The 9,891-nt window shown below is 40.2% G+C and overlaps 1 protein-coding gene across 1 annotated transcript; it reads left to right on the top strand.

The window, feature by feature from the left end:
• The first annotated feature begins 5,567 nt into the window (after positions 1-5,567).
• On the top strand, positions 5,568-7,688 carry msx1a (muscle segment homeobox 1a). The gene is made up of 2 exons (XM_086087216.1): positions 5,568-6,127; positions 6,749-7,688. Exons 1-2 carry the CDS (start codon positions 5,686-5,688, stop codon positions 7,162-7,164), a joined length of 858 nt encoding a protein of 285 aa, XP_085943342.1. The 5' UTR covers positions 5,568-5,685; the 3' UTR covers positions 7,165-7,688.
• Positions 7,689-9,891: the final 2,203 nt, after the last annotated feature.

Below are 9,891 nucleotides of genomic sequence, written 5' to 3'. Positions count from 1 at the left end.
TATGACAGTTGACGAATGACGAGAAAACTTTGGAAAACTGACAGACAAAGCAGTGCCAGAAGTGGGTTTTTGTCCATCAATGTAATCAAAAAACGGCAGGCTGCACTGGCAAGATGTGCAAATAACTATCATTTAAAAAAAATGTTTTAAAGGTAATGTCTTAACACTAAAAAAAGAATAATTTGGTGATGTGGCACATTGGTGGAGCAAGCAGTGAGAAGAGCGCATTACTGAAGTGTCACCAAGTTCCATTTCAGGTTCTATGGTTACCAATGCATCACACTTTTCTCTTTTCCATCACAGGCACCTTCTGTGGCCTCAACACACGCAGGCACGAACACACACACATACACACACGCACGCACACAACATTACTTTCGAGGTGAACATTTTAGTTGAACTCCAAATTGTACCACTTTTGAGTAATAAAATTCTTAGACTCTGCTGTTGCTGCAACAAGTGAAACAAAAAATGGAAGTTTGTGTGTTTTTTAGCCTTCTAGACAACAGCTGAATCTAATGTTGATAAACGTAAAGCTGCAATATTATCTGACATTATTTTATTATGAAATTATATTGTATAAGGCTCAATCAAGATTGCGCAATTAATGAGAAACAAAACAATGGCAAGTCCTATCATCATAACCTCTGATGTGGTAGTTTAGAGCAGGGGTCCAAACGTTTTCCTCTGAGCGCTCTATACAGAAAAATAGAAGGTAATATAAGGGTCTTAACTTTAATAAATAACATTTTAGTTATTTAAAAAAAAAAAAAACTACGACACAGGATTCTGTTAAGAGGTGATGAGCAGATTTGGGGTGGTCATCAGCCCTGTTATCTACTAAAAAAAAGATCCGCTCCTGGATGATGTTGATCTCCAAGATGAGAGCCAAAACAAGAGAAATCTGTAGTAAGTTGACAATTTTTAGGGATCATTAGTTGGACCTTGACAAGGAGCAGAAAGTGGAGGAGACCCATTTTTCTTATTAGCAATTTATTCACCTTCATGAAGAGAAATTTTGTTACCATTTTAGTTGTCAATTAATTATCCGTTTCTTTGTGTCTTTGCAAATCGTTAGCCTAGCAAAATTGTCAACAATTTACACGACGCCCTTTAAAAAAGAAGAAGAAGAAGAAGAAATTAAATGATGAGGCTTGCTGTGCCAAATGTTGTTTTGAGCCTATATTGTGGGTCGCTATAAAAATGGAAGGTGGGGCCGCAAATAACCACTCGGCGTAGTTTGAACACACCTGGTTTAAAGTATAGTGATTTAGTGGCGGGCTTTTTCTTATAATCTATTTATTATGTTTTTTGTTCTTACTAATTAAAGTGGATTTTTTTTTTACCCTATGAGAACATGGTCCAAGTCTTCATGACGCATGCAGCATCCCTGATCGTGTCCGTTTTACCACAAGAAAACATGGAGAGAAAAAAAAGAGCATCAGGTGTATTTATAATAAATAAAAAAAAAGGGGGGGGGGGGTAAAGAACAGCTCCTCATCATTTCAGACTTTGGCTAACGTTTAAAGGATTAGGCAGCCGGAGTCAGTAAAGGGTCACTGACAGAGTGTTGCTGTCGGCAGGAGGAGGACAGTGCGGGCTACCGATGGGGGCTGTAAGAAGCCCCCTTTGGATAAACTCGGGTTGTAGACATTGCGAGATTAACGTGGAGCCAGCACTGCTGTGGTAATGTGAAAGACCTGAATGTGAAGCAGCTCGCCGTCCGCACAGTAACTTCCCACACTGTCCCCCCTTTTTGCTATACTTGTGGGTTTGCTTTTCTTTGCTAGGATCACAAAAACGGGGAGACGGGCGTCGAAAATGATGGGCTTAAAGTTGGAAAGAAAGACGGTTTATGTACATGGTGTCGCTGGAAGGGCAATAGAATCGACTGTGATATTTTTAATGGCTCATGCACCTCACACCGAGTCGCATTTCATGATCTTTTTGACAATTCACACTCAGCGAATGTCTAATACATGTTGTTATTATTCATTTCTATAGGGAAAGAACATTATTGTTAGGCTTTATTTGAAAGAATTGTGTCTGTTAAAAACAAAACGAAAATAGCTGTTTTTAAAATAATCAAATAGGGCCATGATGTGTTAATTTAATATAAAATGAATTCAAATGCAATGCTTTTTTTTTTTTTTTTGTGTTTTTGTTAATTAATAAGACATTCATTTATTTGATCAAGTGTCTTCTCTTAACTGCCTCTCGTTCACTAAAATGATGTGTGACCAAAATGATTGCTTGTTACGCGCTTATTAAGCATTTCATTCAAAACTCCATTTCATTTCTAATCAACAAGCCCACTCATGCAAATGATGGTTTTATCGACATAAATCATCGGCCAATCAATCCACTCGGAAAGCCTGCACATCGCATGCAGTGATGAGCAAATGATTTGAGTGTGCTTCTTGTTTAATGGTGCGAGCAAATAAAAGGGTGATAAGTCAATTTCACAGCAAATAAGGCGCGATGGGAAATCTTGTAAAAGGTACTTTTTTTTTTTTATCGAAGCTTTACAGAAGAAGGCCCCCAAAACCTTTCACACGCGATGACACACCCTGAACTGGTTGCCAGCCAATCGCAGGGCACTATTATTATTAATAATAATAATAATAATAATAATAATACACATCTTCTACAAGACAACTTCGTCATTCTATTCGGACTTGAAAAAATGCGTGTTTGACAATATGCGCATATAGTGATGACGTAATTGGTTGTCAAAAAACTACACATTTTATTCAATATTTTTGTGTTAAAAGAAAGCTTACATTTGTCTGATACATTTATTTTAAAACGACATCTAAAGTAGTCTAATTTAAAATAATATGTGAGGCTGTACCAGTAAATAAAATCTAAATGAAAAGATCCATCCCGGAGCGACAAGATACATTCGCCTCTGGCATAGCCGGTTTGTTCCGATCAGTTCAGTGGGGGCCAGCGGACAGGGGCCATGCAGGTCATTGTCTGCGGGGGAAAGCCTTTTTCTTGCAGCAAGTGCAAACATTTAGCCTGCGAATGCCCTTTGAGGGCCGAAGCCGGCCGTTTCTTTCTAGTGCACATCGACAGCGGCTGCATGAAAGGGCTTAAGACAACTTGGAGGGGAAGCAACAATGGGCCTTTGTGTGCAGCCCTGCCTCTTGACTGGGAATCAAAGCTAGTTTATAAAGTCAAATAAAAGCCCGACGAGCCTTACACTTGTTTTCTACTTCGTGTTTTGCCCTTGCGATTGAACAAAAACGCAGCTATTGCATGCTCAGGATCAGTCTAATTATATAAGATTCAAATTTTACATCAACACTTGTTTCCAACCTCCCTCTCACTAATAATAAATAAATAAAACCCATATATTTCTTGTCTTTTTCTCCAAGTCATCACATTAATGCGTTTTTGTTTGTTTTTACGCACGCTTCTTAAGCGCAAAGTAGCTTTCACGCGGCCGTGGGAGCCCACGGACTTCAAAAGGCTGCTCCACGACCCACATTAGAGGGCTTTAATAAGCGTTTCCACACATGCGGCCTGCTAGAGCTTGCATTTAAAACACACGCACACAGACACAGAAACAGACTATTCTAGAGGTTTTTACGCACGAATAATTTGTATGCGGAATTTTGTTGCCTCCCGGCGTTATAATGAAGAGGAATGTTACGCATAGTTTGAGTTATCGTGACATTAACGTTATATGAATGCTCGCATGTGTCACCTTGTGAAGCTAACTATCATGCGTTGCACATGCCGTTTACAAGAACATAATCATATGGTTGTGTTCCTTGTGCCCAATAACCCTGACGCCTCTTGGGAAAACATCGCCTTTCTGGCTCTTAAAAAGCAACGAGAGCTTTTCTTGCCTCTATATGACACTCATGTGGCGCGTATTTGAATAGATGCAAGTGGCGTGCGATGGGCTGAGAAAAGGCACATTTTGCAGCCTGAATGGCTGGAGGAGGAGGAGGCGGAGAAAAGAGGAGGATGGAGATGAGGAGGAGGAGCTGCTCTCTTGAACACGTCTCTAGTCTCGCTGAGTCAAACGCTTTGATCGGGCCTGCTGGCGCCGAAAAACAACATAACTTGTCTGCCCATTAAGGTGACTGACAAATCGTGACAGATTGTTTAGGTTTGGCAATTAGCGAGGACGCAGACGCTTTGCGGGCGGCTGCGGTTTAGATTAGAAGGAGACACTAACCAAAATCATTTTGTACAACAAAACGTTTCAAATTAGAACAACAGAATAACAGTCTACTATGACTATCAATTAAATCTGATTTGAATCCAAACTATTAAGGCAGGTAAAGTCAATGTCAACCCCGGGTTACCCCCCCCCCCCCCCCTCCATTTGAACTCCCTATCATTTTTAATGGATGTGTAGTCAAAGGGAAAGAATCCCATGATCCCTCCCTCAAGGCCGATAATTAGCCCTAAAGACCGCAAAGGCCTGTGTGCTGCAATCTGATTAGAGCCCTGCAGCTATCAATAAACAGCATGCTGTAAGGGGCTGGGCCCATTAAAACACAGGGACAGGAAGCTCTTATAGGGCAATAGTCAACAACAGCCACTCAGCACTTTGAATCGCCACAGTGTGTCTCATTGCTTGTCACCATGAAGTTTTTTTTCTAAAACATTATTACGCAATGGACCTACTGTAATGATTGCAATAAAAAATAAATATATTACCTGTGTGCAACCAATATAACACATGACGCTCCATAAGATCGATTATGGATGGGCTAGTACCGATACCAGCTATTGGTATCGGGCTGATACCAGGTTTTATTTGAAGGTATCAGTACTCGCGAAAAGCAGTCAATAGCTTAACAGTATTAGTTGTGCTTTTGAGGCCATTTTACAATCAAGAACTAAAAATAACAGAAATAGAAAATTACCATTAATTTTACGCAATTAAAAAGGCAATATAGGTCTTTCTTTAAAATGATCTGTTGTTGGGGGATTTCTGGAGGGGGGTGAGATTTTATATATCAAAAGTACTGGTCGGTATCATTACCACCCAAGATTTGAGTATTCATATGGTATTGGTAATAAAATGGATCAAATGCACTAATTGTATTATATGAGCAGCATCACCCTTTCTCTCTGCTTCACATCAACACAGCACTTGTGTTTTTTAGTTATTGCAAACATATTTACATCAAACAAATAAAAAAAATTAAATATTTTTTTTTTAATAAATTTGCTGAATTGTAGCATCTGTTTGTTTCATCTATCTATATATCTTTCCCCAAATCAATCAATCAATCAATCAATCAATCTATCTATCTATCTATCTATCTATCTATCTATCTATCTATCTATCTATCTATCTATCTATCTATCTATCTATCTATCTATCTATCTATCTATCTATCTATCTATCTCATGATGGCTTATTAACGGTCGGTTTGTTGTGTGTTTATTGAAATGAATCTTTTTTTCCCTTTGGGGGGGGGGGCATTGTACTTATTTCGTCCAGCCCATGCATCCTGCGATTGGTTGCCTCCCACTCCACGCCTGTCTTATAGCTGCGCTCTCCATTCGGCTCACATAAACATGAGGATGTCGACACCTTGACGCACCAACTTCTTACTTCTTTTTTTTTTTTATAAACTCACTTTTTTTGTTATCCTCCAAAGTTCAACGCGAGAGTCACCACCACAGATCCACGGCGTCAGTAGGACCTGTATGGCCCCATCGTCGGTGTTGATGTCAGTTTTGGCCGCCGCCGCGGATTCGAAAAGTGAAGATCTCCCCTCTCGCTCGGCGCTGGTCACGAGAGGCGACATGCAGACCAGCCTGAGCCCCGCAGAGGACGCCGGGAAGCCCAAAGTGACCATCCTGCCCTTCAGCGTCGAGGCTCTGATGGCTGATCGCAAGCCGAGCAGAGAGGCGCCTTCCCCAGACGGCCCCTCCGTGGCCGGGACGTCGCAGTCTCTGCAGAAGGGGGTTCGGATGGGTCCGTTCGGAGGTCTGGATACTTCCTTGCCTGCTATCCCGATGGGTTCCTCTTTTTCAGTGGGCGAGCTCATGAACATGCAGGAGGACGTGTTGATTAAACCCGAGAGTCCAGATAGTCAAGAGAGAACTTCTTGGATCCAGAGTCCTCGTTTTTCTCCCACACCTCCACGTAAGTCTATTTTGTTGTTTCCGGGTCTTGATGCACTTTTACGCACGATATGGTAATAAAATGAACCGTCTTGGGCTAATTACTTGCCAATTCTAAACCATTGTAGCTCATGTGGTAATGCGAATGTAATGAATATTTGGAACCGTGCGGATTTTTATGTGATTTTGGAATTTACAGCTAGCTCTAAATGTATCAATAAAATATCCTGCTGTTTACACAAAACGTAAATTTCGGCTCTATTGTTGTCGGGTTGTTGTTGGGGTTTTGGGCCAATTGAACCATGAAATTTATACACAACTAGAGGCCTATATATACATGTATATATATATATATATATATATATATATATATACACACATCCTTCTTATTTACTGGATTTAATCAATTTGGGTAAAACTGATTTAGAATCCAAACTGAAAATTTAGGGCGAATAAACCGGAAGTAATAAAACAATGACAAATGATGTTAGTTCAAAACCATTTACAGTAAGAGAAGCAAAATCAACAATAATAATTGATTTTTTTTTTATGACAAACTATCTTTTTGTGGCCCAAAGAGCCATGCATGAACTATTCTAGACAGGTTGAAGCATGTTTGCTCTTTTTTTAATATATTTCCCAGGGAGGTTGAGTCCACCCGCGTGTCCTCTGAGGAAACACAAGACCAACAGGAAGCCTCGGACCCCTTTCACAACGTCCCAGCTGCTGGCCTTGGAGAGAAAGTTCCGCCAGAAGCAGTACCTGTCCATCGCCGAGCGCGCCGAGTTCTCCAGTTCCCTCAGCTTGACAGAGACCCAGGTTAAGATCTGGTTTCAGAACAGGAGAGCCAAAGCCAAGCGGCTACAGGAGGCAGAACTGGAGAAACTGAAAATGGCAGCCAAGCCCATGTTGCCTCCCGCGTTTGGGATTTCCTTCCCGCTGAGTGCGCACGTCCCCGGGTCCTACGCGGGCTCGCACGCCTTCCAGAGGCACTCGCTGCCGATGTCCCCCGTGGGACTGTACGCCGCCCACGTCGGATACAGCATGTACCTAGCCTGATGATGGACACACGACCATGGACACTTGTTTAAAAAAAACAAAAATTATCAGTGGGGTAAGACTCAGCTTTGGAGTGTTTTTATCCCTGCAAAGTGTCTCATCTTTCGAGGACCTAATGTCTTATCTCCAGTAAGTCTTCCAAAAAGATGTTGCGATCCATCTGATTAAAAAAAAAAATTAGACCAATACGGGAGGACACTCAAGTATGGACACATAACACAATTGTGCAGCAGGATTGTTGGGCTGCTGCAATATTTTTGTGGAAACATTTTTTTTAAATCATAGTAATGTCCAGCTAGACCGGATCACAGTGTCAATGCTTTTTGTAAATATAAAAAAAAACTTCAGCATTTAAAAAAAAAAAAAAAGGAGAGTTAAAAAAACAGCACTAGTGTCTGTTGTTGTAATGATTCCCTTCGCAAGGGATACGTGTACTGTAAAATAATGTATATTTGGAAAAATATCCTCATTTATATTATGAATATATTTGTGACATAACTTAATAAATTGTTTATTCTTTTTCATTTCACTTGTCTTGATTGACATTATGTAATGATTATTGGCAAGCAGGAAGAAAAGGATGACGTTGACATATTTTAGATTTATGCAACTTTGTTTCCCTTTAATGATATGTGCAAGCAATGTCAACTTGTCACACGTTATTTTTGGAATGTATTGCTACAGCTGTTGCCCATTGCCGTGAGACGACTAACCTAGATTCTGTTGGCGCCAGCAGAGTTTAGGGGTGGGGATCATGTGGTGGCTGGAGGTTGGGGTGGGGGGTGCACGTTGACGAACCCACTTCAAAACACACTGATAAATATCGGAGCTTTAACTAGCCCACGTGTGTCATTAGCGTGGGTTAAAGGGGTGTAAAACGAGCCAAATGACAGGCCATTACGAGGTAAGACATGAGTGTCTGAGGCGCATTCCTCAGTCGTGGAGCACCTGAAACGAAACCTTCTCCCCCCCAAAAAAGCGGGATCAGATTGTTGCAAATTACAGAGCATGCAATAAAGGCGTTTCTCTTTCTCTCGCTCACCGTGCAGAATGAGTTAAAACGAAGTAAAATAATTGTTTGTAATGAGCGCGGATGGAGGCCCGGCCCGGCTCCAGAGAGGCTGTAGCTGCAGGCAAGGCGGAACTTTTATCATTCCTAAAATGTCAACGGGGGACTGCAGGGACGCTTTGCAGCGGTGATTTCCTCCTCTGCGCGATGACAAGCTGCTGTCCCGAAAGAAGGCTTGCGCAACAGGAAGTTTTTTTTCTCCTCCTTCTCCAGTAATTGTTATTTCAGAGACATATCCAGCGTAAAAGCCAAATTTTGATTGCGACTTAATCACACGGTTGAATGCGTCATATGAAAAGCAGAGCGACGTGACTGGGATGCGTTCCCTTCTGCAAAATGCTTTTGTCTCATTTCTCTTTTGCCCTCCGGCGAAATTCTCAACGACCAAAGATCACAGCAGGCTGCTGTTTGGCACAAATGCTCATTTAGATGTCAGTCATCAATCCTCGTGATATACTGGTGGTTTTGAAATCACTCGTGTCTAAAAGGCATGCATAAAAAGCCGCCAGATGTAAAATGTTTCGATTGAATTATTAGCACCAAAATGTTAAGGACTGATGTTAAATGATCCTTGAGTCAATATATGAGTAATGTGATGACATTTTGACATGCATACAGACTACGTTATTTAGTATAGGACTAATATATAAATATTTATAATATTGTATTATTTTACTACCTTGAAAAGGATGGAAAAAAATACAATACAGCATTATTATTGCAATGTAGCTTTGGTTCAACCCACTTTATTTTATTATGGTGCAAATGTTCCCTAGCTTTTCATCTTTTTCACAGAAAATATTCAGAAATAGTACATATTGTTATATGTTAAATAAGGCCCCATTCCATTTAGGTTGGAAAGAGGCAGCTTCATTTATTATTATTTTTATTTTCATTTCCCTGGCATCCAGAAATCTCATAAGTGACATCTTGGTAAATTGTAATTTTTTCCCCACAAATGTATTGGCGAGTCCACACATGTGGGTGTTATTGACCAATCAAAAGAGTTGAATGGCATGCTCCATTTGATGATGCAATGTTAATGGGTGAAAGGGTTTCAGCCCAGCGATGTATTAATTTTGGTTGTATTCAAATTGCAAGTAGATAAAATGTTAATTGGAAATGCTAAAACAGCACTTTGTTGAAAACATTTGTAGTTCAGTCAACCGGTTGTCATTTTGGTCGAGGATGGATGAATTTAATAAATTCAGGAGACCAGAAGCAGAATACATCTATTTATGTAACAATTTGTATAATGGTTTATTTTAAGTATTTATGTTTTTTAAGTGAGGTGACATTATCAGGCCACCAATTAAACCATCATAAAAGATACAAGCTGCAAATAACAAACTGTTGTTTATGCTTACTCTAAACAGTCACACATTCCTACTACTTTTTGTTCCAAGTCACAATCACGCAGCTCCCACTGCATTTCCAAGTCCATCTACACACTTCTGCACTTTTAAAACGTGAAACTGGAAAACAGACAGTTTCTACTTGCAAATTCTACATTTATTTAAAAGACAAAACAAAAACAATCACGTAATTTTTTTTTTTTCGTTTGGGTTTTGGTTACATTTTCTAACCTGCATTTCATTATAGGATACTTTCACCTGACACATATGGACTGTATTTTACGACATCATATTGAGGCAATG

Source organism: Leptonotus elevatus, chromosome 10 (genome assembly GCF_054856555.1).
Source record: "Leptonotus elevatus isolate MCC_2025b chromosome 10, RoL_Lele_1.0, whole genome shotgun sequence".
In the NCBI taxonomy this organism is placed as follows: Eukaryota; Metazoa; Chordata; class Actinopteri; order Syngnathiformes; family Syngnathidae; genus Leptonotus; species Leptonotus elevatus.
Note: the sequence above shows the minus strand (reverse complement) of the source record. Positions and strands in the feature narration are given on the sequence as shown.